Source organism: Carassius auratus, chromosome 22 (assembly GCF_003368295.1).
Source record: "Carassius auratus strain Wakin chromosome 22, ASM336829v1, whole genome shotgun sequence".
NCBI lineage: Eukaryota > Metazoa > Chordata > Actinopteri > Cypriniformes > Cyprinidae > Carassius > Carassius auratus.
The window spans coordinates 24103548-24131235 of record NC_039264.1 but is presented as its reverse complement, the minus strand read 5'-3'; the positions used below and the strand labels follow the sequence as shown (position 1 = coordinate 24131235).

The window sequence follows — 27688 nt, the reverse complement described above, 5'->3', positions numbered from 1 at the left end:
GTGATGGGGTGCTGCTCCAGATGACCTGGCCTCCACAGTCACCGGACCTGAACCCAATCGAGATGGTTTAGGGGTGAGCTGGACCGCAGACAGAAGGCAAAGGGCCAACAAGTGCTAAGCATCTCTCGGGGAACTCCTTCAAGACTGTTGGAAGAACATTTCAGGTGACTACCTCTTGAAGCTCATCAAGAGAATGCCAAGAGTGTGCAAAGCAGTAATCAAAGCAAAAGGTGGCTACTTTGAAGAACCTACAATGTGACATATTTTCAGTTGTTTCACACTTTTTTGTTATGTATATAATTCCATATATAATTCCACATGTGTTAATTCATAGTTTTGATGCCTTCAGTGTGAATCTGCAATTTTCATAGTCATGAAAATAAAGAAAACTCTTTGAATGAGAAGGTGTGTCCAAACTTTTGGTCTGTACTATATATATATATATATATATATATATATATATATATATATATATATATATGTGTGTGTGTGTGTGTGTGTGTGTATGTATATGTATGTGTATGTGTATATGTATGTGTGTGTATATATATACCACTACCCACATAGCAAACAGACTTTGCCCAAATGAGAGAGAGAGACATCATTTAACCATTATCATGTAATAATTATTTGGTTTACCATGGGGCACATCATTTTTTATTAGTATGCTGTTATGCACAAGCATTTAATAACATGATCATGAAAGTATTTTATTTTTATTTAAATCCTCTGTATCCATGTGATGCTTGGTGTGAGGAACATCCAAATTCGAACCGCATTCATAAGCGATTTAATCAAATTAAAAGCTTAATTAGTACACTGTGAATTAATGATGATGTATCATATGGTCACCGTCACTTACAGCCGCTCACATTAGTTCTGCTCATGAGCCGCACGCAGCCCAACATTACATCGGTCAACCGACCATCGACAGCCTTAAAGCTGCAGTAGGTAACTTTTGTAAAAATATATTTTTTACATATTTGTTAAACCTGTCATTATGTCCTGACAGAATATGAGACATAATCGGTGAAAAGATCAAGCTCCTCTGGCTCCTCCCAGTGGTCCTATTGCCATTTGCAGAAAATACATCGCTCCCCGTAAGAAACAACCAATCAGAGCTGCGGTCCGTAACTTTGTTTGTGTTCAAAATGTATATAATAAGCGAGTACACCATGAATCCATTTTCCAAACCGTGTTTTTAGCTTGTCCTGAATCACTAGGGTGCACCTGCTTAACCGCTAGAGCGTCAAAAGTTACCAACTGTAGCTTTGATCGATAATCGATTAATCATTTGCATCCCTAAGGCAGATACATGATCACTGATCGGGTGGAGCTCGTCTCTGAAATCAGCGAAACACATTTTTAAAGGCGCTGTCTTTATAAACAAACTGCATATTTGAGTTTAAAACAACTACATTCTCACCTGAAATACTTTTAAAACTACATGTCATGACACCATAACAGTAATATTTTGAAAATTATCCGAATAAATGATGGTTGAATTCAGAATGCTGCATGAACTCAACTGGCAGAAGCCCCTCCCATGATGCAAATTCACGTCTATTGTGAAGTTAATTTCATGCACGAATGAAGCGCATAAACTCAAAATGTTCAAGCAAACTATGCGAGAATAGCGTGAATTATTCTTGCAAGTCATGTCTGGTGTGAATGCACAGTAAGGAGACTGCCAACATTTTCAAGCAGTTGATATGGGCATCGCTGCTGAGCTGTCCAGGAGCCAAATGCCGGATTGCCCTTCAACAGTGCACCCCACCCGGAGTTGGACGTGTCTGTCTTGATCACTTTCCTTATGGAGGCCACACCCATCCTCACTCCTGTCTGAAACAGGCGAGTGATCCTCCAGGGGGCCACAGCTTTGATACAGTGGTGGTCCACCCTGACCGGAAACCTCTTCAACCACCAAGCATGAGGCGGGATTCAGGCATTTAGCCAAAATTGTAGGGGCCGAATGTAGAGCAGACCCAGTGGATTTACAGAGGTGGCAACGGCCATAAGGCAGAGCAGCCTCTGAAGCAGAGCAGCCTTTTTACTTCGTAAAAGTGAGTGGGGCCAGGGACAGTCCAAACAGAAGGACTGCATACTGATAGGCCACTCCCTCAAACACGAATCCCAAGAACGGTCTGCGACGGGGGGCTATGTGGATGTGAAAGTAAGCATCTTTCAATCCACGCTCAAAAATTGAATGTCATCATCTTGAACAACCAGCGCATAAGCGAGCTGTTCAGATGTCTGAAATCTAGAATGGGTCTAGAATGGCTGCCCAGGCCGTTTAATGGGAGGTGAGAGGTTTTATTTTCTCGAACGAGAGCTCGCATTGAAAAAGCGGGGAGTCCACATATAAGTAATTGCGAGAGGATGAGGAAGTTTGCTCTTTAAAGTATGTGGGTCCACAATCACAGCTTTAAAGTATTCGGGTATGCACTGTACCTGCAGGACGTGGCCCACTGAAAACAAAATTCCGTCTCTCAGAGGTGTTCAAAGAGGTGAGGTGTGGAGGCGAGCTGTTTTGGGGGCTTTCCGGCCGAGGCGTGAACGGGGCCCTCCTTTTCCTCTCTAGCGGTTTCCGTGGCTCAAGGTCCAGCACAACTCGTGGGCTGGGACCTTGACGCTTCGGGAAGGGGAAGTGTTTCGCCGGCCGGGATTGCTGTTTTAGCCCAGGCTCCGTCTTCCTCTGAGGCTGATGCTGCACTGGCTTTGCCGGCTAAACAGTGGGGCTCTTCTGGAAGCCGTGCTACCCGCTGAGCCTCCGAAAACCATTCAGTAAACCCATGTACTGCGGAGCAGAATAGCCCTTTTGGTGGGACTGGCGAGTTTAGGAAGGCCATTTTCTCAGCACCCATGATCTCTGTCAGTATTATCCAGAGGTAGAGGCAGAGCCAAGGGCAGATGGTAAGCACAGATGTGCAGCGATTGCTTTCTTCCAGGGGGAGGGGTTTGGTGTATCCCCTTTCATCAGCGCCTTCAATGGTGGTGAGAGCTGGTGCAGTAGAGGGGTTCTCCCGTGCCAAGTACGGGGCTCGCCATGTCTTGGTGAGCTCGTCATGGACGGCTGGCAAGAATGGAGCTGGGCGCTGCCCGGAGGATTGCTGGCGGGTCTTTGGCAGGAACCATTGGTCCAATAGATGTGTGTGTGAATTGGAGAAGGCTAAAAATGCGGAACAAAAGTCTCAAATTTCAAATGAATCACATAGAATCGAACTCAGAAGAGATATGAATGAATGTACGGGCGTCACAAATTCACAGTGGTGTCAAAAGTATTGGCATTCATTACTCAAGTAGAAGTATAGATACTAGGGTTTCAAAAGACTTTTGTAGAAGTTGAAGTATCAACTCAAGCTTTTTACTCAAATAAAAGTCTAAAAGTACTGGTTTAAAAATCTACTTAAAGTATAAAAGTAAAAGTAATGTAAGGGAAAAAATGCCATTAAGAACAAAAGCTTGGGCCATGCCACAGAGGCCTATTGTGCACTACCCCACCTCCTAAAAAAAAAAAAAAAAAAAAAAAAAAAAAAAAAAAAACATTTTTCTAAAGGCCATAATGACAATAATGTTATATTAAAATGTTCATGTTGAAAAATTTGGGATGCACTAGGCTACCTGTTTCAGCCGCATATGAAAATGAACGCACTTTAGTACAATGCAAATACATTAAAAAACTAGAGATATGATGACTAGTTGCCTATAAGTATTGTTATGGTGCATTCGGTACATACGTATGCTATGTCCAGTGTTCGGGGGGTAACAAGTTACAAAGTTGGTAAAGCTTAGTTATCACAACATTGTCAATCGCTTCGTCAATCTCAAACGATAATTTATTCAAACGTCTCGCTACCGAACTACCTACAGTAGCTTAATTTGTGGAGGAGGAAGAGAAAGCAACCATTTGGTAAATGAGCCAGTAGTGAGAAATAATAACTTTTAAGTAGGGTCCAGTGCCTTTTCGATACTTTTAAAACAGTACTGGTGCCTAAACGGTGCCTGAACCGATACTTAAAAAAATAACCTAAAAAAAAACTATGGATAACATTAAAGAACATTAAAAATATTTAAAATATATCCATAACAATTTACCTTGGATGCTCTCATTTCCCATGTTGTGCTTCCCTTAATCTAAGGCTAATAAATGTATTTCACAATCTGGGTCATTATTCAAATCACACATAATGTTTCTACTGCATCTCTGTCAATCTCTCTGATATTTAGTTAAGATGAGTGCTGTCTGTCACTGTCTTTAATCAGTTCTGTGAATTACTTACTGTATGTTCATTCTTTATAAAGTAGCAACAATGTTGTTTTTTAATCGATTAATCATTTGCATCCCTAAGGCAGATACATGATCACTGATCGGGTGGAGCTCGTCTCCGAAATCAGCGGAACACATTTTTAAAGGCGCTGTCTTTATAAACAAACTGCATATTTGAGTTTAAAACAACTACATTCTCACCTGAAATACTTTTAAAACTACATTTCATGACACCATAACAGTAATATTTTGAAAATTATCCGAATAAATGATGGTTGAATTCAGAATGCTGCATGAACTCAACTGGCAGAAGCCCCTCCCATGATGCAAATTCACGTCTATTGTGAAGTTAATTTCATGCGCGAATAAAGCGCATAAACTCAAAATGTTCAAGCAAACTATGCGAGAATAGCGTGAATTATTCTTGCAAGTCATGTCTGGTGTGAATGCACAGTAAGGAGACTGCCAACATTTTCAAGCAGTTGATATGGGCATCGCTGCTGAGCTGTCCAGGAGCCAAATGCCGGATTGCCCTTCAACAGTGCACCCCACCCGGAGTTGGACGTGTCTGTCTTGATCACTTTCCTTATGGAGGCCACACCCATCCTCACTCCTGTCTGAAACAGGCGAGTGATCCTCCAGGGGGCCACAGCTTTGATACAGTGGTGGTCCACCCTGACCGGAAACCTCTTCAACCACCAAGCATGATGCGGGATTCAGGCATTTAGCCAAAATTGTAGGGGCCGAATGTAGAGCAGACCCAGTGGATTTACAGAGGTGGCAACGGCCATAAGGCAGAGCAGCCTCTGAAGCAGAGCAGCCTTTTTACTTCGTAAAAGTGAGTGGGGCCAGGGACAGTCCAAACAGAAGGACTGCATACTGATAGGCCACTCCCTCAAACACGAATCCCAAGAACGGTCTGCGACGGGGGGCTATGTGGATGTGAAAGTAAGCATCTTTCAATCCACGCTCAAAAATCAATCCTTGGGGCAAATATGCCCGAACATTTTCTTGAATGTCATCATCTTGAACAACCAGCGCATAAGTGAGCTGTTCAGATGTCTGAAATCTAGAATGGGTCTAGAATGGCTGCCCAGGCCGTTTAATGGGAGGTGAGAGGTTTTATTTTCTCGAACGAGAGCTCGCATTGAAAAAGCGGGGAGTCCACATATAAGTAATTGCGAGAGGATGAGGAAGTTTCCCACGGGGCCCCTCCTTTTCCTCTCTAGCGGTTTCCGTGACTCAAGGTCCAGCACAACTTGTGGGCTGGGACCTTGACGCTTCGGGAAGGGGAAGCGTTTCGCCGGCCGGGATTGCTGTTTTAGCCCAGGCTCCGTCTTCCTCTGAGGCTGATGCTGCACTGGCTTTGCCGGCTAAACAGTGGGGCTCTTCTGGAAGCCGTGCTGCCCGCTGAGCCTCCGAAAACCATTCAGTAAACCAATGTACTGCGGAGCAGAATAGCCCTTTTGGTGGGACTGGCGAGTTTAGGAAGGCCATTTTCTCAGCACCCATGATCTCTGTCAGTATTATCCAGAGGTAGAGGCAGAGCCAAGGGCAGATGGTAAGCACAGATGTGCAGCGATTGCTTTCTTCCAGGGGGAGGGGTTTGGTGTATCCCCTTTCATCAGCGCCTTCAATGGTGGTGAGAGCTGGTGCAGTAGAGGGGTTCTCCCGTGCCAAGTACGGGGCTCGCCATGTCTTGGTGAGCTCGTCATGGACGGCTGGCAAGAATGGAGCTGGGCGCTGCCCGGAGGATTGCTGGCGGGTCTTTGGCAGGAACCATTGGTCCAATAGATGTGTGTGTGAATTGGAGAAGGCTAAAAATGCGGAACAAAAGTCTCAAATTTCAAATGAATCACATAGAATCGAACTCAGAAGAGATATGAATGAATGTACGGGCGTCACAAATTCACAGTGGTGTCAAAAGTACTGGCATTCATTACTCAAGTAGAAGTATAGATACTAGGGTTTCAAAAGACTTTTGTAGAAGTTGAAGTATCAACTCAAGCTTTTTACTCAAGTAAAAGTCTAAAAGTACTGGTTTAAAAATCTACTTAAAGTATAAAAGTAAAAGTAATGTAAGGGAAAAAATGCCATTAAGAACAAAAGCTTGGGCCATGCCACAGAGGCCTATTGTGCACTACCCCACCTCCTAAAAAAAAAAAAACATTTTTCTAAAGGCCATAATGACAATAATGTTATATTAAAATGTTCATGTTGAAAAATTTGGGATGCACTAGGCTACCTGTTTCAGCCGCATATGAAAATGAACGCACTTTAGTACAATGCAAATACATTAAAAAACTAGAGATATGATGACTAGTTGCCTATAAGTATTGTTATGGTGCATTCGGTACATACGTATGCTATGTCCAGTGTTCGGGGGGTAACAAGTTACAAAGTTGGTAAAGCTTAGTTATCACAACATTGTCAATCGCTTCGTCAATCTCAAACGATAATTTATTCAAACGTCTCGCTACCGAACTACCTACAGTAGCTTAATTTGTGGAGGAGGAAGAGAAAGCAACCATTTGGTAAATGAGCCAGTAGTGAGAAATAATAACTTTTAAGTAGGGTCCAGTGCCTTTTCGATACTTTTAAAACAGTACTGGTGCCTAAACGGTGCCTGAACCGATACTTAAAAAAATAACCTAAAAAAAACTATGGATAACATTAAAGAACATTAAAAATATTTAAAATATATCCATAACAATTTACCTTGGATGCTCTCATTTCCCATGTTGTGCTTCCCTTAATCTAAGGCTAATAAATGTATTTCACAATCTGGGTCATTATTCAAATCACACATAATGTTTCTACTGCATCTCTGTCAATCTCTCTGATATTTAGTTAAGATGAGTGCTGTCTGTCACTGTCTTTAATCAGTTCTGTGAATTACTTACTGTATGTTCATTCTTTATAAAGTAGCAACAATGTTGTTTTTTAATCGATTAATCATTTGCATCCCTAAGGCAGATACATGATCACTGATCGGGTGGAGCTCGTCTCTGAAATCAGCGAAACACATTTTTAAAGGCGCTGTCTTTATAAACAAACTGCATATTTGAGTTTAAAACAACTACATTCTCACCTGAAATACTTTTAAAACTACATTTCATGACACCATAACAGTAATATTTTGAAAATTATCCGAATAAATGATGGTTGAATTCAGAATGCTGCATGAACTCAACTGGCAGAAGCCCCTCCCATGACGCAAATTCACGTCTATTGTGAAGTTAATTTCATGCGCGAATAAAGCGCATAAACTCAAAATGTTCAAGCAAACTATGCGAGAATAGCGTGAATTATTCTTGCAAGTCATGTCTGGTGTGAATGCACAGTAAGGAGACTGCCAACATTTTCAAGCAGTTGATATGGGCATCGCTGCTGAGCTGTCCAGGAGCCAAATGCCGGATTGCCCTTCAACAGTGCACCCCACCCGGAGTTGGACGTGTCTGTCTTGATCACTTTCCTTATGGAGGCCACACCCATCCTCACTCCTGTCTGAAACAGGCGAGTGATCCTCCAGGGGGCCACAGCTTTGATACAGTGGTGGTCCACCCTGACCGGAAACCTCTTCAACCACCAAGCATGAGGCGGGATTCAGGCATTTAGCCAAAATTGTAGGGGCCGAATGTAGAGCAGACCCAGTGGATTTACAGAGGTGGCAACGGCCATAAGGCAGAGCAGCCTCTGAAGCAGAGCAGCCTTTTTACTTCGTAAAAGTGAGTGGGGCCAGGGACAGTCCAAACAGAAGGACTGCATACTGATAGGCCACTCCCTCAAACACGAATCCCAAGAACGGTCTGCGACGGGGGGCTATGTGGATGTGAAAGTAAGCATCTTTCAATCCACGCTCAAAAATCAATCCTTGGGGCAAATATGCCCGAACATTTTCTTGAATGTCATCATCTTGAACAACCAGCGCATAAGTGAGCTGTTCAGATGTCTGAAATCTAGAATGGGTCTAGAATGGCTGCCCAGGCCGTTTAATGGGAGGTGAGAGGTTTTATTTTCTTGAACGAGAGCTCGCATTGAAAAAGCGGGGAGTCCACATATAAGTAATTGCGAGAGGATGAGGAATTGTTGGAATAAGTATTGTTATGGTGCATTCGGTACATACGTATGCTATGTCCAGTGTTCGGGGGGTAACAAGTTACAAAGTTGGTAAAGCTTAGTTATCACAACATTGTCAATCGCTTCGTCAATCTCAAACGATAATTTATTCAAACGTCTCGCTACCGAACTACCTACAGTAGCTTAATTTGTGGAGGAGGAAGAGAAAGCAACCATTTGGTAAATGAGCCAGTAGTGAGAAATAATAACTTTTAAGTAGGGTCCAGTGCCTTTTCGATACTTTTAAAACAGTACTGGTGCCTAAACGGTGCCTGAACCGATACTTAAAAAAATAACCTAAAAAAAACTATGGATAACATTAAAGAACATTAAAAAAATTTAAAATATATCCATAACAATTTACCTTGGATGCTCTCATTTCCCATGTTGTGCTTCCCTTCATCTAAGGCTAATAAATGTATTTCACAATCTGGGTCATTATTCAAATCACACATAATGTTTCTACTGCATCTCTGTCAATCTCTCTGATATTTAGTTAAGATGAGTGCTGTCTGTCACTGTCTTTAATCAGTTCTGTGAATTACTTACTGTATGTTCATTCTTTATAAAGTAGCAACAATGTTGTTTTTAAAATACAGTGTACTGTGCAAAAGTTTTATGGAAAAGAAAAAAAAAATAGTATTTTCACAAGCAGTTTGACAACGGCAAAATGAATGTTTGGAACATGCCTAAGACTTTTGCCCAGTAGTGTATGTATAAAGTAAGTATGATTAAATTAAGTATATTTAAATAAGTGTAATTAAAATATGTGTTCGTTCATATGTGTTAAGGGCTAGATTTTCGCTGGAGGAAACGGCTGTGGTGATGAGCGGTGACAAGCGAAAACTTTACATTAGATGAGAAAGGGACTGCTTCCTCGTGACCTTTTGTAAACTGTATTTATGACAAAGAACTGCACAGATACGGATATTCTAACAAATTTATCGATAAACACATAACTTGTGTCCTCTGTCTCTGTATGAGTCCGCTCGAGGTCTGCGGATTGAAGAGTGTGCTGAAAGACGGGGAGGAGACCCGTCTGACGTCTGACGCCGGTTTTATATGAAATTTAAGCGGACTGACTCTGAGGCGATCGGATACCAATTCCATACCCAACCCTACTTTTAATAAATATATTTTTTTATAAACGAACCCAAAATTGGCTATGTCCTTGCTGGAGTGTGATGTTATTTGTGTCATTCAGGTGCGATGGATCGCGTACGAACCAATAGGGTGTCGGAATGGTAAATGTTTATACTTCTCATCCAACCACAATCAAATTCCCTCCATCCGGAATGCGCGATTGATCCGGATAGTTTTTTTTTTTTTTTTTTGAATGATGACAAGCCGGAATGAAAACAAGCCGAAATGAAATAGCCAGCAGTAACGAAGCTATTTTTAAAATGTAAGGAGTAGAAAGTACAGATACTTGCGTGAAAATGTAAGGAGTAGAAGTAAAAAGTCGGCTGAAAAATAATTACCGAAGTAAAGTATAGATACACCAAATTTCTACTTAAGTACAGTAACGAAGTATTTGTACTTCGTTACTTGACACCTCTGCAAATTCACATTCACAAATTATGATACTTTAAAACAACTTTTGTATTCACAAATATGTCTCCATTTGAACTGTGAAATGTGCCACATTAATGAAATTCTTAACTCTGCAAACACCGGTTGAAAAAGCATTTGTTTCAGTGTAGTGACGTACATTTGCAAATTTTTCAAATCCTGTACACATTAATTAATTGCACTGGGCCTTGTTCATTGGCAGTTGTGTGTTGTGAAATTTTACAAACTGTAAAAAATAAAGTCTCAAAATCCAAATTAACCAAACAAGGTTGACTCGAACAAGATGTGAATAAATACACGCATCTCACCTGATCCACTTTTTTCTTTTTGCATGAGCAATTTAGGATATATTAATGCAGAACAGAACATTTTTATTCGCAAACATATCTGTATTTGTTCAAATCGCTGCACAACCATTTAATCCCGAATTCAACACACTCAAATTGAAAAGCATTTGTTTGTGGTTAGTAAGATGAATAACATTTATGCTGTACATGGATAATTGTGCGAGCATCTATTAATAATTTTGAGTCTAATATCATCCCATAGTTCTACATGTACAGCGCCATTTCAGCACCCTTTTTTTCCAGCTTACATGATTCTGTAAAGTTAGTAAGTAGTCTATAAAAATATACGATTCTAGCATTCAAGCATATAAACAATGACATTACTTTAAAAGCTATTTTTCGGTAGTTTCAAAGAATGTGCTCTGAAAAAAAATTTGGTTATTAAATATATTTTCTATGTAAAAATAATAAAGATAGTCATAGAAATGTTTAACAAATTGATCATTTTTATTTCAATCTTGCACAGTTTTGAAAGAAACTTGAGACACAGAATAATTTCTGGTGATTTTAATCTTAATTATGACAGGAATGTAACAAGTAAATACAACAGCAACTGCTTGAGTAATGTAAGCAATTGATTAATAATTATTGAAAAGAAATTTTTTATTGTACATAGCTATATTTTTCTAATTAATTACTTATTTTGCTTCACACTGTACAACTAACATTCACTCAGCCGAGTGTCATTCTTATAGTGTTGCAGCAATACATTTGAATGCATATACTTATGTACATTTTGCACAAGTGGTTGGTTGTTGTAGAAAAAGCACAATTGTTTGCCAGCATCATCCACTGTTAACTTTGATAACTGTTAACTTTGATGCATAAAGAATTATTGTAATATATGGGCTCTTATTGTACAGCTAAAATAACTGGAAGCGGATGACACTTTAATCACCAAACAATCAATTTATAAATCACATGCACTTTATGTTAAAATTAAGGTGGGTAGCAGATCTTTCATTGTTATTTTATTTAGCAAATTTTGATCATATTTTCACTGAGTTGACATTATTGCCAAAAACAAATTTACAAAAGAATGAATCTTTAATAGTCCTCTTACAAAAGCATAAAGTCATAGGAGCCCAAAAAAATTATTTAGGGTTGTCCTCGACAGGACGTATATCATCAAAATAGTCATCTGCAAAGCGAAGCATCTGCTGTAGAGCGGTGAGCAGCAGGACGTCACAGTTGAGCTCCAGCTCCAGCTCCTGACTGTAGTTCTTCACCGGTAACACACAAGACACCGGCACACCCAACCCAGAGCTCACCTCCTGCACCTGCAGACACAAAACAACATCTCCCTCACTCTGAGTCCTGTAGATACAGACATCTGATCATGTGACCGCCTCTCACCTTCGACTTGATGTAGGAACTGACATAAACACTTTGAAGATTTTCCTCCACTAGAGGACATGCTTCATCTACTTTTGTCATCAACACGATCTGAGCGATGCCTGAAATAGTTGAGGGATGTTTTAAGGTGCATCACATGCAGCTCTATGTACAACCTACTTTGTATCAATCACAAGATTTGTGTAAATGTTCACTCACCCAGGGAGTTCACTTTTCGCCGTATGGAAGCCAGTTTTTCCTGTAGTTTGTCAGACATGAGGGAGATTTTGGTGGCGTCTATCACATACACCACACAGTGGATCTTCTCCTGAAGAGATGCAGGTCTGGAGGACTTCTGCTCATCAGGTTGAAACGGCGCCATGGGGTTGAACTAAATTGAGAATAATTAAAGATTAAACTTAAAGATCAATTTTACTGATAAATATACATTTGCAAGACCAAGAACATGAACCTATGCTCTTACTTTATAGCGGTCAGGTATGTGTCCTTGAAGAATGCTGCTGATGTCCTCAATATCCAGTCCTGCACCTGATTGCTCCTCGAGTCCCATGGTGTCACACAACACAAATGGCAATGGCTTTCCCTCACGGCCATCATTCACTGGATACGTGCGAAACTACCAACAAACAGGAATCTCTGTGCAACAATTTTTTGTTTTATATTACAAACCAAGGCAGGTCCTGAAGTCCTGCTGAATCTGTACCTGCACAGTTAGACTAGTGCCTGCAGATCCTGACATGGCTTTGTTGGTCACATGACCAGTGAAGATGGAGTTGATGGAGTTGAAGAAACTGGATTTTCCAGCTCCTACAGGACCGATCATTAGGATTCGGACACGACTCACAGACCTCATCAGGGGTTTATGGTTCCTGATTATTTCCATGAGCTCTGCTCTTCGACTACAAAGCAGAACAGTTTTATCACTTCAGATTTGCAAAGGAAATTAGCAAAAGAGAAATAAACTAGAAACATACTCAGGTGTCCACTGAACATTCCTCCATGGTTTCTCCTCAACGCTGTCTTCAGGCTCTGGGAATCGTAGAACAAATATTTATTTATTTTAAAGATAAAGAAATTGATATGCACAAGTTTTTTTGTGTGAAATACATGAAGTGGTAATGATTGACTTACCCTGTTCCACTTTATACACCTCACATTCACTCAGCCGAGTGTCATTGCCATACACTGATGAGGTATTAAGACTGAATGCATTTCCTCCTTGATAATGCACAACTGGTTGGTTGTTGTAGCAAAAGTATAGCTGTTGGCCAAAGTTGGGCCCTCCAGCATCATCATAACGTGCATTATATCCACTGTTAATTTTGATGTAGCTTGAGGTTCCACTTGTAAAGCTGAACAGGAAAGCTTCCTCATCTTTAATTTCCCGCCCGCTCTGAGCATAATCCACACTAGTGTATCCACCAAAGATGTAGCCTGAATGATTGTATGCTACAAGTAAAGTGGGACCCTGACGGTCACATCTCTGGTGGAAGGCAGAAGCTTTATATCCATGAACTGAAGCTTTGTAGAGAAGAGACAGTTCCACATTCCCCAGTGAGGCACAGAGCTGTTCTTTTCGCTCTTCAGGTAAATTAGAAATGAGGGTATCTGTGCTGACTTTTCTAACTTTGGCTTTCTGCATCTGTGCCAAAAGAAAATAATAATAATAATGTAGAAAGTCTGAAAAGTGTATCATGTTCTGTTACTGTGTTGTTTGTTCTTTTTGAATGTTGACTTTCAAAGGGTTACTCCACCCCTTTGAAAGTTTAAAAGTTGAGGTCTAAGACTCCCAAATATATATTTTACCAATGTTGCTTGCTAAAAATTATGTAGGAAAAGTAATCAATTAATTTATGACAAGAGTGCAATCTCAAAATTCTAAATTATAACTGGAGTTTTGACCTTTGTTTAAAAAAAAGACTTCTTTGTTGCCTTTTTCTCTATCACATTTTAGAAATCATCAGAAGTTATATATCGACTGAAAACTTCTCTCTGGCATTTCTCCCTGGCGTTCATGGCGAGTCCGCATCTTCAACTTCATCTTTACAGCGACACAGAAAACAAAAGTTTATTACTAAACAATTAAATGTCTCCTTGCTAATTTAGACACATTCATTCATAATCATTACTTTAACCGGTTCTTTGTGGCACGCTTTATGCGTGCGGTCATAACGCTTATTATCCTGTAGGCTATAGACAAATTAAGTAATTAAATTAATAAAAAGGGGCAATTTGTCCACGAATGGCTTAAATTAACAACTACTAGTCAACTAGAAAAAAATAAATAAGTCGAAGGCAGCTCTTATTCCACATATTTTCAAACCAACAGGCCATTCTGGGTTGAGCGAACGACCCCACGGAATGAGTGAGCGGAGCGGAACGGAATATTCAGAAATGCGCTCTCCGCTCACGAGCTCTGATCGGAACAAACCCGAACCTCACTGTCTGCTGAACTTGCAGAAACATCAAAACAGACATAGCCAGACTAGATTATTTTAGTAAATTATGTGCTTATTGACGATTTTTTTTTTATAATTCTTGACAAAATTAGAATATATTAAGTTTTTGTTTGTTTGTTTGTTTTTTTGCCTACTTCCTACGTCTATGGCCCAATGACACTACGATGAGCATTTACTACTTTTAAAAAATGCAGGTCAGGAAGTGGGTTGGGTACAATATTCTTTTTTTGCGGTCCAAATTGCGGGCAGGTTAGTTGAAAACATCCGTTGGGTGCGGGTTGTTTATACATTGACCCACGCATCACTGATACACACACACACACACACACATATATATATATATATATACACACACACACCCATGCAGAAAACACTAACACACACGAAAAACACAAACACAATTTTATGTTGAACAACAAAATGTCAAAGTATACATTTATCACAGACCAGAAAATGAGATGATCCCCTTCAAAAAAACTTTTTATTAATCAAAATTAATATTCATTATTACAACATCAAGGGCCATAATAAACACTTATTTTGTCATGATATTGCAGCTGGACTCACTATGAGTTCCTTTGTTTTTCATTTCTAGGCTATTTACATTATGTAGTTTTTGTGTAAAGACACATACAGTACATGATCAGCCGGAGCTACTTCTCTCTGTTTATGTCTAAGAATCACAAAGGTACTGGGTTACTCCGCCACAGTACCTACCCGAAGCAAACTAAAATAGTCTGAATATAAACACTTATTATAGGTGAACGAACACAAAAAAAGTTACAGACCGCAGCTCTGCTTGGTTGTTTCTTACCGGGAGCGGTATATTTCTGCAAATGGCAATAGGACCACTGGGATTATCGGTCTCATATTCTACTGTCAGGACATAATGACAGGTTTAACAAATATGTAAAAAATACATTTTTACAAAATCTGCAGCTTTAATAATTCCTTACATTAATATAGTGCTTTTCTGGGCACTCAAAGTGCTTTACATAGAAGGGGGGATCTCCACAACCACCAGCAGTGTGCAGCATCCACCTCCAAATATTTGACAAAAACTACAGAAACATTTAATAAGGTAATTATATTAAATGATACTGTTATAAAAATAACCCTTCCAAAGTTAAAACATGCTCCTGGTAGTCTATTTCAGGGAGAGAGAGAGAATATTACCAGGGTCATTCTGGCCATTCATTCAGGGCTGCTCTGTGTTTAAACTAGTACAAACAAAACATTAGTCTGTGGAAGTATGGCCTTGTCTCTAGGAAATGGAGAGAACAGCTTTCTTCAGCTTTCCAGAAGAGTTATGGAGAGTTGCCCGCTCCAATATGGCGTCGACATTGACGTCGGGTCGAGCGGCCAATGAGGCGTATTTATATGTCTAGGGTTTTGAAGAAGCAGCAGAGGAGGAGAGAGTTTTCGCACTCGTGTATAACTGGAGTTTTAGGAGGAAGTTCCAGAAGTTTTTCAGATTTTGTCGGGGCAGGAGCATTTTAGACGAGCGCTCACGATAATAATAATAATAAAAAGCCTAAAACCGTCAAGCGATTTATATCGTTACAATAATTTTATCATATGGATTTTTTAACTTAAATCTTAAATAAAGACTTTCATATACATATTCAGCTATTAAAAACATCATTAAACACTATAACATTAAATTATTAACGCATCCTATTTAGATTTGACTATAGCTGAGTAACGTACAAAATCGAGAGGCTGCATCCTTCAAACCATATATAAATGAACTCCTCGTCACCTTTATCATGGCGGATAAACACACACACACACACACACACACACACAAAACAGTGAACACCGAATAAACACTAAAAAGCTAATTTGTTTAAATTAAAATACAATGTTCGATTCATTGCTTTTCACTAACCTTTTGCTGGAAGTTAAACACTGGATAAATAACCTATTTTAAAATAAATTACTGCGTGATCATAGAGTTAACTTACTGTTAATTGAAAACTAGCTTTGTCACTTACGTTTTGTAGAACAAGGCACCTCGAAACGCATCCGCTTCTTTTGATCTTTAGATCCAAGACAAGGAAGCCCGTTCACGTTTAACAGCACTTTGGCGTTTTTGGCGGGAAGGTCATGCTGTTGTAATCCAGCTCAATAAAAGCATTCATCTCTTGGAGATTTTTTTACTACAGTAGTGACGTTGATTCTAAAGCCACAAATGATTTAAAGGTGCAGTAATACAAAACGAAAGTTATAGTAAGGTAGAACTAGGATGCTTGAACACTTTGTGCTTTAATATTCTCAAGTTGATATTTGATATTTTCTGTAATTTAACAATTATATTTAAGAAAAAGTTCTAAATTAAATTTCAGTGTATTCTGTTAGTAGAACTACTTCTCAATAAATTAGAATGTCGAAGAAAAGTTCATTTATTTCAGTAATTCAACTCAAATTGTGAAACTCATGTATTAAATAAATTCAGTGCACACAAACTGAAGTAATTTAAGTCTTTGGTTCTTTTCATCGTGATGACTTTGGCTCACATTTAACAAAAACCCACCAATTCACAATCTCAAACAATTAGAATACTGGTACTTCATAAAACCAATTTAAAAAAAACATTTAGTGAATTGCTGGACTTCTCAAAAGTATGTTAATTTACTGTACATGTACTCAATACTTGATAGAGGCTGCCTTTGCTTTAATTTCTGCCTCAATTCAGTGTGTCATGGAGGTGATCAGTTTGTGGCACTGCTTAGGTGGTACAGAAGCCCAGGTTTCTTTGACAGTGGTCTTCAGCTCAGCTGCATTGTTTGGTCTCTTGTTTCTCATCTTCCTCTTGACAATAGCCCATAGATTCTCTGTGTGGTTCAGGTCTGGCTACGAGCTTCTCCACCATTTTGAAGGCTCAGGAAACCTTTGTAGGTGTTTCAAGTTGATTAGCTGATTGGCATGTCATCCTATTTCTAATTTGTTGAGATTGTGAGTTGGTGGGTTTTTGTTAAATGTGAGTCAAAATCATCAAAATGAATAGAACCAAAGACTTAGACTACTTCTGTCTGTGTGCGTTGAATTTATTTAATACATGAGTTTCACAATTTGAGTTGAATTACTGAAATAAATGAACTTTTTCTTGACATTCTAATTTATTGAGAAGCACATGTACAACAGAGAATCATACATCATTGATTAAGATACAATTATTTTGTGTCTCTTTCTGTGATGGTTCCACAAGGCTTCATTCACTTTCAGGCTTATGGAGGGGATGTAGACTCAAAAGGGAATGGAAGTAGGAAGGTGCTGAGCCCGTGGCTGTTCTAAATGTGAGCATCAATGTCTTGACCAGTCTGTGACCAGTTGATGTGATTTGGATACCTCCCCTCCCCAGGCAATCTTGAAAGACCTACCTGGTAAGACTGAAACCAATGTAGTGGAGTTCCTGTGATGTCCACTGTGAAAGAATGTGAGAGGGTGGACAGAAGGATCTGATGATTCACAGTATCAAAGGCTGTAGACAGATCCAGCAGAATGTCAGAATGTAATGCAGTCACATTTGAATGGCCACTCAATTTGCTTGATTGGGTAACTTCCAGCTGGTTATTCTGTGAAAGAAATAATGATGAACTTGGATGAAAACAACTCTATCAAGGGTTTTCCCGATGAATGGAAGGAGAGAGACAGGTCTAAGTAAAGAGTTTAATGTAGGCTTTATAAGCAGTGGGGTTACCTGAGCCTGCTTGAATTCGGTGTGTGTGAGTGACGGTAAGAGTGTATGACAGATTGCTTGGAAGAGGCATGAGGGGACTGGCTTTAGAGGACAGGTTGAAAGACGCTTGAGATGAGAATTTTAGAAACGTCTGTCTCAGTGAGGGAACAGAAGGAGGAGAGGGGAGTTTTAGCATTGGTTGTGGTTGGTGTGAGTTCTGTGTGTGTGAGGGCTGAGAACTGACAACTGATGGTTTTAGTTTAGTATGTGTAGAATTGTTGCAAATTCATCAGCTGTTAAAGAGGTGGTGGAGGAGGACAGTGGAGAGAACTGAATGTTTGTGAATTTGAATGTTCAAGGTTTATAGCTCTTTCAAAGCATGTGGTTCTTTATGGAACATTATTTAGGTCTAAAAGGGTTCTGGTAGCCAGAAACCCTAATTTGGTACTGTTTAGAACCATTTTAGAGTGATGCTGAGGTGCTGCACTAACCCATTGTTATTAGGAATACTACAATACCATTTTTTCAGAACCCATTTGATACTGAAAATTCTGAGTAGCTGCCGATACCGATACTGAGCCAATCCGATACCAGCACTTTTTTTTTAAATCCATGTAGAATTTCTATACTTCTCTGTGTTGACCTGTCACTTTTTTGTGTTAATCACAATCTACTACATATACACAATCTAGTTTTAATGAATGAAATGAAAATAAAAAATACATAAATCATAATCTATGACAAAAATGCTATAATAAACTAGGTTAGTGGATAATTCAGCAGCAACTCTAGATTCTAGAAAAAACATGGGTGCACAATAATTTTATAAAATCTAGTGAAATATTTTATTTGCAAATAAAAGTAAATAAGTCTAAAATCTGGTAAAATGTTACACATTGCTCTTTGTACTGTTGTAAAATACATTAATGTAAAAAATAAGAACAGTAATAAAGGCAGTAACATGTGATAGATAGGACAGAACAAGAAATCTTTGATTGCGCAGAAAAGTATTGTAATAAAGGCGCCAATATAAAAGTCACTAAAAGTCACTAGCGTGACATAGTGCTTATGCGCATCCTGAGCTTAAAACAACACAGAAACAGAGTGTGCAGGCTGCAAAAAAGTGAATAACTTAAGCAATTTGCAGAAGTGGAAAGTAAAAAATTACATTTACTCGCTTAACTGTATTGTCACAAGCCGCAGGGTTTATGTATGTTTTTTTATTTTATTTTTTTATTGTATGTTTTAGCTGTGATTCCCATCTACTTCCATTATAAGACTGCTAGAATGCAATGGTTTGTTTTAAAAATCTTTGTTTGTGTCCTACTGAAGAAACAGATGCCCTGGGGATAAGCAGATAAACATCAAATTTTCATTTTTGGGTGAACTATCCCTTTAATGCACAACTCTACATATGATCTTATGACATATATCTTTGTAGCATGTGTGTAAGACTCTAATACAATTCTGAAGTAATAACTTTGTGACAAATTAATATTTTAGTGTGTCTATAGTAGGCTATTATGGACTACACAACATTATTATATTAGCTTTAAATATATATTTTTAAATTATTATTATTTCAAATTATAGACTTGGGCCTCCTATGTCCAGAACTGGCCCTCTCCAAATGTAGTGTTAAAACACCCTCCAGAGTCTAGCACAGTGTGTGATGTTGGTGAAAGTTTGAGAAGCAGCAGAATCAAGCAAGAGATCTCACTTTTTATTTTTCTTTCCTCTTGGTACTACTAATAATACTGAAACCCCATTGTCTAATCTGGAATACACAAATGAAGGAATTTTAATTAGTCGGATAAGGTAGAAGTTGCACCTTATCTGTTTCATGTAGCCTAAACACTTGTATCCTGATTATGCACATGGGAATTCTAAATATAATAGAAAATTTGCATTTAGAACAAATCTCAGCAGCAAACGCTTTTGCATGTTTTCATCTATGAATTATCTGTCTCCTAAATGTACAGTTCTTGTGTCATGAACCAATCATTCGGTGCGGTGCATGAACCGATCCCTAAAAGATCCGACTCTTAAGAACAATTCGTTCTCGAATCGGACATCGATAATCAGGAGAGGTCCGTCGCTTAACAACAACAGTTTAGTGCGGTAAACCAACGATGGGGAACCGTGACGACGAATACGATTATTTATTTAAAGGTACGTTTTTATAAATGTATCAAAAATAAGAGTAAACGTGTTTAGTTTTTCTTTATTATCAGCGAAAACAGCAAGTTTCCTGATGATTGTGGCTAGCCGGAATGCTAGTTAACCGGCGTTAGCTATCGAAACATTAACCGGTGACTTTCAAAGAACTAAGAGTTGAAAGTAGATTAATACATTTGAATATTGAGTTTAATGATTTGCATCTTCCTTCTGCAGTATGAAAACGATAATGCAATTCGATTAGTTAGCATTATGTTAGCTAAGAAGCTAACGGTTAGATAGCTTCCAAACTAAAGTGAGCTAAATAACTAACTGTTTTAATGCAGTCCGTTCATAAACAAAAAACAAACGAAATGTTTTGCTTTTATATCAAAAACGTCAAACAAAGTGTCAACTTTTGCAGTCGTTTAGTAGCTAAGTTATGTGTTGCTTCAGATTTTGTGTGGTTGCTAGGCCTTAGGAAACTTTTTTTAGTCGTTTATTATTACACAAGAGTCGCTTCTTGATGTTCAAATTAAATTAACCTGCATTTGTAAGCGTTTCTGCAGCTTTTACAGCGGGTCATTTAGTTAAATCATTAAGCTGACACACAAACTTTGTAATGTGGAATTGACAACTATAGATGATAATGAAGTCAATGTAAAAAAATTTTGGATGTATCAAATCGCTTCAGTTGCATGCCTATCTATCTATGTTTTATATATATATATATATATATATATATATATATATGCACACATACATACATACATTTTATGTTTAAAAGTTCCTTCCCATGTCAGGTTCCTGTTTTCACGCAGTGCATTTAAAAAGCTTCAGTATGTGACAAAACCACAGAGTTCTGTTGAGGTTTTACATATGTGCCACTTTGGTTATTTGTTAGATTTCTTGTCGAAGGTTTTGACCAATTTTTAGATGATTTAGAGTTCATCAACAACCGTTTTGTGAATCACTTCAGGTTTCCTCTAGAGAAAATGAATGCTGACCACATTGCAACGGACAGAGTATGAGCTGATTGATATTTTTCTATGCCTTTCTTGTTCCTTGTGTAATTTGGCTAGGCCTGTATTACAGTTTTTATGGTGTCAAATTGATGGAGCGAAGGGGAAATAACAATGGAAGTTTGTGTTGGTAGATTACGGCTCCTCTCTTTCTCCAAGGCTTCGTCTGGTGGATGTAACCAGGATGGCTCACTAATCTACTGTGTTTCTGCTTTTCAAATAATTGACATTGTGTATGCGCTTTGGGTGCACACTTTGGTTTGTGGTTTACTCTCTCCAGGACTCACGTGGTAGATTGTCTCTGTTCTGTGGCCTTCATTTCATGCGGTGATGGCTATGGTATCTTCCCTATGGATATGGTTTTTATAAGCGCAGTGTCTTGTTCACACAGTCTGATGGTTTCTTGTGTTTTCTAGTGGTGCTCATTGGAGACTCTGGTGTGGGGAAGAGTAACCTGTTGTCCCGTTTCACTCGGAATGAGTTCAACCTGGAGAGCAAGAGCACCATCGGTGTGGAGTTCGCAACCCGCAGCATCCAAGTGGACAGCAAGACCATAAAGGCCCAGATCTGGGATACAGCGGGACAGGAACGCTACAGAGCCATCACATCAGCGTGAGTACATGAAGAAGTAATTCAGTCTTAACCCAGAGTTCTGTGTGTGGGACGAAATTTCATACCAGAGAATGGCACTGTTAGGACCTCCCATGTAGGGTCCTCAATACGCAAGATTGAGTGTCCTTTGTGTGGGCCATTGGGTTCACATGTCTTCATGATTTATCATAAAAATTAAATACAAAAAAATGTAAAGTTGTTGATCAAATTATTTTAATTATTTGTAGTATATTTGCAGTAGATCTATTAAAAAATAAGATTATATGAAGAAATATATATACTGTGAGTAAAAGGTACACTAAAAATAAAATTGTTTTAAAACAGATTATGTAAAATACATATTATAAAATTATTACTGTTAAAATTATATTTAAATATTTTATTAATTTATTAATGGTAATGAAATACATTAATTGTTGCAGTATTGGTCAATTGTTTAATTAATATTTAATTAATATGGAGTATCATTTAAATCCTGTTAAAAAATAAGTTATAGTATAAGATATACCTTTAACAAATTATCATATTATTAATAATATACTATTATATACTTATTTACTAGTGTAGTTATAAATTATAGTAAATACTGTAAATTAAAAATAAAATAGTTATAATCGATAATTCTATAAGTGATTTCATAGAGTAATTATTGGTAATGTATTTGATGTATGGCCCATAATAGTATATTAGTTAATTATAAAATAATTAAATTGTAGTATAATAACAGTGAAATAATAATAATAATAATAATAATAATGTAAAAAAATTAAATATATATATTTTTTTATGCATTGCATCATTCAGTTGAATCATTGTCAGAAAAAAAATTAATAATCTCCTTTGTATGAATATGTTGTTGTACTATACACTAGTATTGTCAAAAGTACAGACTGTGATAGCATTCGTTACTGAAATGTTAAAAGCGTCTATCAGCTGATCCATCACCGTCAGCAGATCCACAATATATCTGCACATAGACAGTCCTCTGATAGATGTGATTTTCAAATGGTCCCATGTGTTTCTGTGTGAGTGCTCTTGAACAGGGTGAAGCGAAGGCTTCAAAGATCAATCAGAGTCATATTTATATTTACATTTATGTATTTAGCAGACACTTTTATTCTAAGCGACTTACAGTGCATTCAGCCTATAAATTTTTTTTAACAGTGTTGCTGTGTCCGAAACCGCTCCCTATCCCCTATATAGTGCACTATATGAGGTGTCAGCCATTTTGTAGTGCTGTCCGAATTCTGAGTGAACTGCTTCATTCCCTACATTTGTCCACTACTTTTTACCCACAATTCATTCTGATTTCGAGTGTACAACCGATGTACACTCGCTGAAGCACTATTTCCCACAATCCAATGTGGAGTAGCGTCGAGCTGGAAGCAAGAACGGGAGCGAGCGACTTTGAATGAGAGATGACGTTTACATCTTTATTATTTCTGTTTTAACGTTTTTCCTACATTATTTATATAAAAATATGTTATGTAGGCAATAACTCTCAATAACTCAAAATTAGTTTAATATTTGACTAATTTACTGAGGTGGCATCGTTGTTAACTTACAAAAATGATGATAATTTGGTGGATAATTTCCATTTTTTCGTTAAAAACAGGTAACGTTATGTATTCTTATGTAAAATTAACGGTCGCCTGAGGACGCTCTACAGCCATCTTATCTGAGCTCAAAACGCTGCTTGAGCGAGTGTCAAGATACTAAAAATAATAAATACATAATTAGGAACGGTTTTGTGTGTTTATTTTTGTTCTCCGTACGTTATTTTAATAGCCTTTAATGATTATGAACATAAAAGCATTACAAAATAAAAATAATATACCATCGATGAAACCACAAAGCTGACGCGGAGGCATGTATAACTGCAATATAAAGTAATTTTGAGTATTATTGCTATTAGTATTATTTTCTCAAATTAGGTACATGTTATATAAAAGTACATATGGCAATGATTTTGCAACAGCTCCAAGTCTCAAGCGCAGTGTAGGCTATACGTCACTGTCCGAATCCGTTCACTTATTTATTTGTTCACTCCTTCCTGATATAGTGAACTCATCTGCCACACACTATGTAGGGATTAGTGAATGAGTGAGCGATTTCAGACACAGCATGTGTGTTCCCCAGGAGTTGAAACTATGACCATTTGTGCTGCTAATGCAATGCTCTACCACTGAGCCACGCGAACACTGTCATAACACCATGACCAATCAGTGAAAACTTAGCGAGAGATGGAGGTTTTTCCAAATGCCAGTACTAAATGATATCGCTGCTGGTACTTTTGACAACACTAGTTTATACATTTTTAGTATATATTTTACATGGGTCTCTTTGACAGATACTACCGGGGTGCAGTTGGCGCTCTTCTGGTCTATGACATCGCAAAGCATCTGACTTATGAGAATGTAGAGCGCTGGCTGAAGGAGCTGCGGGATCACGCGGATAACAACATTGTCATCATGCTGGTGGGCAACAAGAGCGATTTGAGGCACCTCAGGGCCGTTCCCACTGATGAGGCCAGAGCTTTTGCAGGTAAGCATTTCCTCCAGCATTTTCATGTTTAGTTTGAAAAGATAATGTAATGTATTATCTGAGGTAATGTATTATCTCTCATCTTGTGTTATACAGAGAAAAACACACTCTCCTTCATCGAAACATCGGCTTTGGACTCCACAAATGTGGAGGAGGCTTTTAAAAACATACTAACAGGTGGGTCCTGATCGTAATTTAAGTCACAATACGGTACGTTCACGCGGGGCGTCGAAGCTTGACTGAGGGTGTGTCTGAAGCTTGGTGCTGACGTGACTATCGTAGTGACAGCAGCTAGTCACATTACTTTTCTTGTGTTGCATGAACCCAATTGGCTAACGATTGTGCTAGGGTATTTGCATAATGCAATCTGATTGGCTGACGCCTGTGCTGGAGCTTGAAAAGTTTAAAGTTTAAAGTAATTTAAAGTCACAACGTTAGCATATTTTTACAAAAAAATGAGTGGCCAAAAATCTGCTAAATTTACATGATGTGGATTTCTATTGAAAGTACTGGATTTTATCAAAATTCACTTAAACCAAGCAGATGAATTTGGTGATTCCATGTGATCAACTTTTCCTGTGTGAAATTGTCGAAATAACTGGATTTTGGCCACTAAAATCCACTTTTAAACTAATGCAGAAAATTGCAGCGTGACCAATATGAAACAGTTGTGAAATATCTGAATGGTCTTATTTCACCACCATGAAATATTCCTGTTTGCATGAATTCCTATTAAAATTGCTAGATTTTGCCCATAGATTTGGCCTGTAACAAGTCCATGTAACAACATTCTGCGAATCCATGGCCAACACAACCAACGCCAACACAAACCTGTTGTGAAATTTATGAGGGAAAATTTTTCTCCTTCATATGAAATTCCTGATCCCATTGATTCCTATTGAAATGAATTGAAACATATTTTAACAATTTGCAAAACAGTACTAAATGGAGTCTTCAAGCAGTGAGGATGATTGTGTTGTCCTCGCTTTTAAAAAGACAACAAGAAAGGAAATATTGGGTCTATCCAATCCAGAGATATAGAGAGGAAGAGTTCCCCCCTCCTTAAGGAGCAGCGGGATTCTGACGGGCGATTCAAAGTTTACTTAAGGATGTCAGTGGCTCAGTTTGACACTTTGCTAGCAATACTACAGCCACATATTAAAAAGAAGACCACCAATTTCCGTGAACTCTGTGTGCAAGGAGCTTTGTACGGTGGCTCTGAATTGTCAAAACACCTCAAAATGCTTGCTACAGATGCGAAAAACACAATCCAATTCATTTAAAAAATGTTATTGCTTTTTTTTGAAAGTTTTGAAGGCAATGTGTAAATGTGATTGACACAACATGAGGTTGTATTTACTTCTCAACGTGCGAAAACTTTGGACTCAGTGACCTTAACTCTACAAATGCGCTTAAAACATGTTACCATCTTGAACCTGGTTAGAAATTTGCTTGGGGAATTATTTTGACACGAAATTCCTGATCAAATGCATTACTGTTGAAATTATTGAATTGTTCTGCAAGCCAAAGAATTTGTCCTTTGAACTCTATGCAAAATCAGGGAGGGGAAATATTTCATCGTTTTGAGAAATTACTGATCGTATGGATTCCTATAGAAATGATTTTCAATGATTTCGGACAGCGAATAGCCTTAATATGACGGCACCTCACTACATTCCCATTGTGTGTCTCAAATTAAAAGTCTCTTAACATGTCACGACTTTTTGTTACAGAAATCTATCGGATCGTGTCACAGAAGCAGATCGCCGACAGGTCCATGCACGACGAGTCTCCCGGCAACAACGTAGTGGACATCAGTGTGCCGCCCACTACCGATGGTTTAAAGGGGAACAAATTTCAGTGCTGTCAGAACCTGTGACCCCACTTCCCCCAGCTCTGCTTCAACCCTTCGGCTTCAGTTCCCCTCTATTTATCTCAGCTTTGCTCCTGTGTGTTGTGCTATGGCTACGGCTCTTTCCTCTTTTTACCTTGTTGTGATTTCCACGCTGATTCTAGACGTCCCTTAGAAGCGTGAATCTCTAGGTAACATTCCTTTTCTTTTTGGGGGGGGTCTTGTTTGTTGGTCCCTCTTTTTTTTCTTTTTTTTTTTTAGTATTTTCCACTGTCTGAATTCACGTTTTCCTCGGAAACGATTATTTTAGGGCGCTGATCGTGTGATCCGCTCCTGTGGAAAAGGGATGGTGAGGGATCAGTGTGTCTTCGGTTTCCTCTGATGGTTATTCTCTGGGATCCACACTAAACGCCCGCCATCTGTTGAGCCTGATCCCCGACTTGGGATAAAAGGGCAAGTTTAAAAAACAAACAAAAAAAAAACACTCTGATTCACCTTGGATCATGCGGATACCAAAGGAGGGCTGCTGTAATCTTTATTTCAATTCGTAAACATTTCACGCATCACACCTCTCGTCCTATACTGCAATATTTAGCGCCAGGGCTGATGAGTGTGAAGTTGTGCAATTTGATCAATGCGTTTAGGTTGCCATATATATAGCAGTTATGTGAATGCGTCTATTAAGCATTTCATGAATTAAGAAATTGTTCAAATAACGGTTATATATATATATACGTATGTATGTAAACTATTCATTGCATTGCTGAGGTATTCTAGCTCTTCAGTGGGAAAATGCAATGGTGCACAGTGTTTTAGATGTTCAGTTGTGTCAGCGGTCTGTGAAAGTCCATATATATTGGATTGTTTGACTGTCATACGGCTATTTTGGAAATGCCTTATGTTTTCCCATAGTGTGATTTAAGATGCCTTTTTCGAGTGTGGTTATGTGACATTTACACATCCATGAAGTCACAACAGCTGTTTTGCCTTTTATTAGGTTACATTAAAATGTAAAAAAATAAAACTACTGTCACAACTGCAGTTTTTATTTTTTTGTACTCCATATTGCACAATATGACATGCATGTCTGAATCTGTTACTAGAATAAGTGTCATGTGCCACATGGTCGGTATGACTCAAGGAATCCATTTAGTTTCCATGTCACAAGCTCTTCTTTGTTGGTCAGAAGAAAAAAAAACAGGATTCAGGATTTTAATCTAGGACTTGGTAAAATTACTTAAAAAATTGTTTTAAATTACCTACTTAAAATCCTAAAAGTACAAAAGAAGGGGAAATAATATGCTTAAACACAAAATTAAAAACAAAGATAGAATTTTTGTTGTTTTTAAATAGTTAAAAAATAAAAGACAAATAAATTAAGCACAAAAGTGAACATGAAATCTTAATAAATTATTAGGTTAGGCATAATCTTTTTCAATTTGTTTGCTTTAAAAAAGAAAGTTTCTATTATATTTAGTGACATTGTTATTCTGATATAAACTCAAAAAGAGGTTTATTCAAAATTAAAAACAAAATATTAAGATTTTCAAAAACAGTAATTTTGTTCACAGTTGCAAAATATGTCTCATCAAGGAAAACAAATTAGATTTCTTAAACAATTTGGTCAAAAAGACAAAAGATGTGGAATAAAAGTGCAATGTATTAATATGCACTTTTTCTATTATTATTAAAGACACAT

At 38.1% G+C, this 27688-nt stretch overlaps 2 protein-coding genes across 3 annotated transcripts; one reads left to right on the top strand and one right to left on the bottom strand.

The window, feature by feature from the left end:
* Positions 1–11372: 11372 nt before the first annotated feature.
* On the bottom strand, positions 11373–16212 carry LOC113040102 (interferon-induced protein 44-like). The gene is made up of 8 exons (XM_026198357.1): positions 16118–16212; positions 12793–13303; positions 12636–12690; positions 12365–12560; positions 12125–12277; positions 11860–12031; positions 11662–11762; positions 11373–11585 (listed from the first exon to the last, which is right to left on the bottom strand). Exons 2-8 carry the CDS (start codon positions 13301–13303, stop codon positions 11400–11402), a joined length of 1374 nt encoding a protein of 457 aa, XP_026054142.1. The 5' UTR covers positions 16118–16212; the 3' UTR covers positions 11373–11399.
* A 3641-nt stretch (positions 16213–19853) lies between these two features.
* Positions 19854–27030, top strand: LOC113040099 (ras-related protein Rab-11B-like). Of its 2 annotated transcripts, XR_003275155.1 has the most exons (6): positions 19854–19974; positions 21398–21593; positions 23944–24137; positions 24234–24314; positions 25871–26180; positions 26300–27030. XR_003275155.1 is itself a non-coding variant. In XM_026198354.1 (5 exons), the coding sequence occupies exons 1-5, from the start codon at positions 19935–19937 to the stop codon at positions 26014–26016; spliced, it is 657 nt and encodes a 218-aa protein (XP_026054139.1). In that variant the 5' UTR covers positions 19854–19934; the 3' UTR covers positions 26017–27030. The 2 variants fall into 2 exon arrangements, 1 of the variants encoding a protein (XP_026054139.1); XM_026198354.1 differs by having other exon boundaries at positions 25871–27030.
* Positions 27031–27688: the final 658 nt, after the last annotated feature.

Excerpts from the sequence above, each read along its gene's own strand:
- LOC113040102 (XM_026198357.1), bottom strand. The coding sequence starts at position 13,303 with ATGCAGAAAGCCAAAGTTAGAAAAGTCAGCACAGATACCCTCATTTCT. Across the intron at positions 12,691-12,792 it reads GGTGTATAAAGTGGAACAGG|AGCCTGAAGACAGCGTTGAG; the intron begins GTAAGTCAATCA and ends TACGATTCCCAG. Across the intron at positions 12,561-12,635 it reads AATGTTCAGTGGACACCTGA|TCGAAGAGCAGAGCTCATGG; the intron begins GTATGTTTCTAG and ends TCTGCTTTGTAG.
- LOC113040099 (XM_026198354.1), top strand. The coding sequence starts at position 19,935 with ATGGGGAACCGTGACGACGAATACGATTATTTATTTAAAG. Across the intron at positions 19,975-21,397 it reads ATACGATTATTTATTTAAAG|TGGTGCTCATTGGAGACTCT; the intron begins GTACGTTTTTAT and ends TGTGTTTTCTAG. Across the intron at positions 24,138-24,233 it reads TGAGGCCAGAGCTTTTGCAG|AGAAAAACACACTCTCCTTC; the intron begins GTAAGCATTTCC and ends TGTGTTATACAG.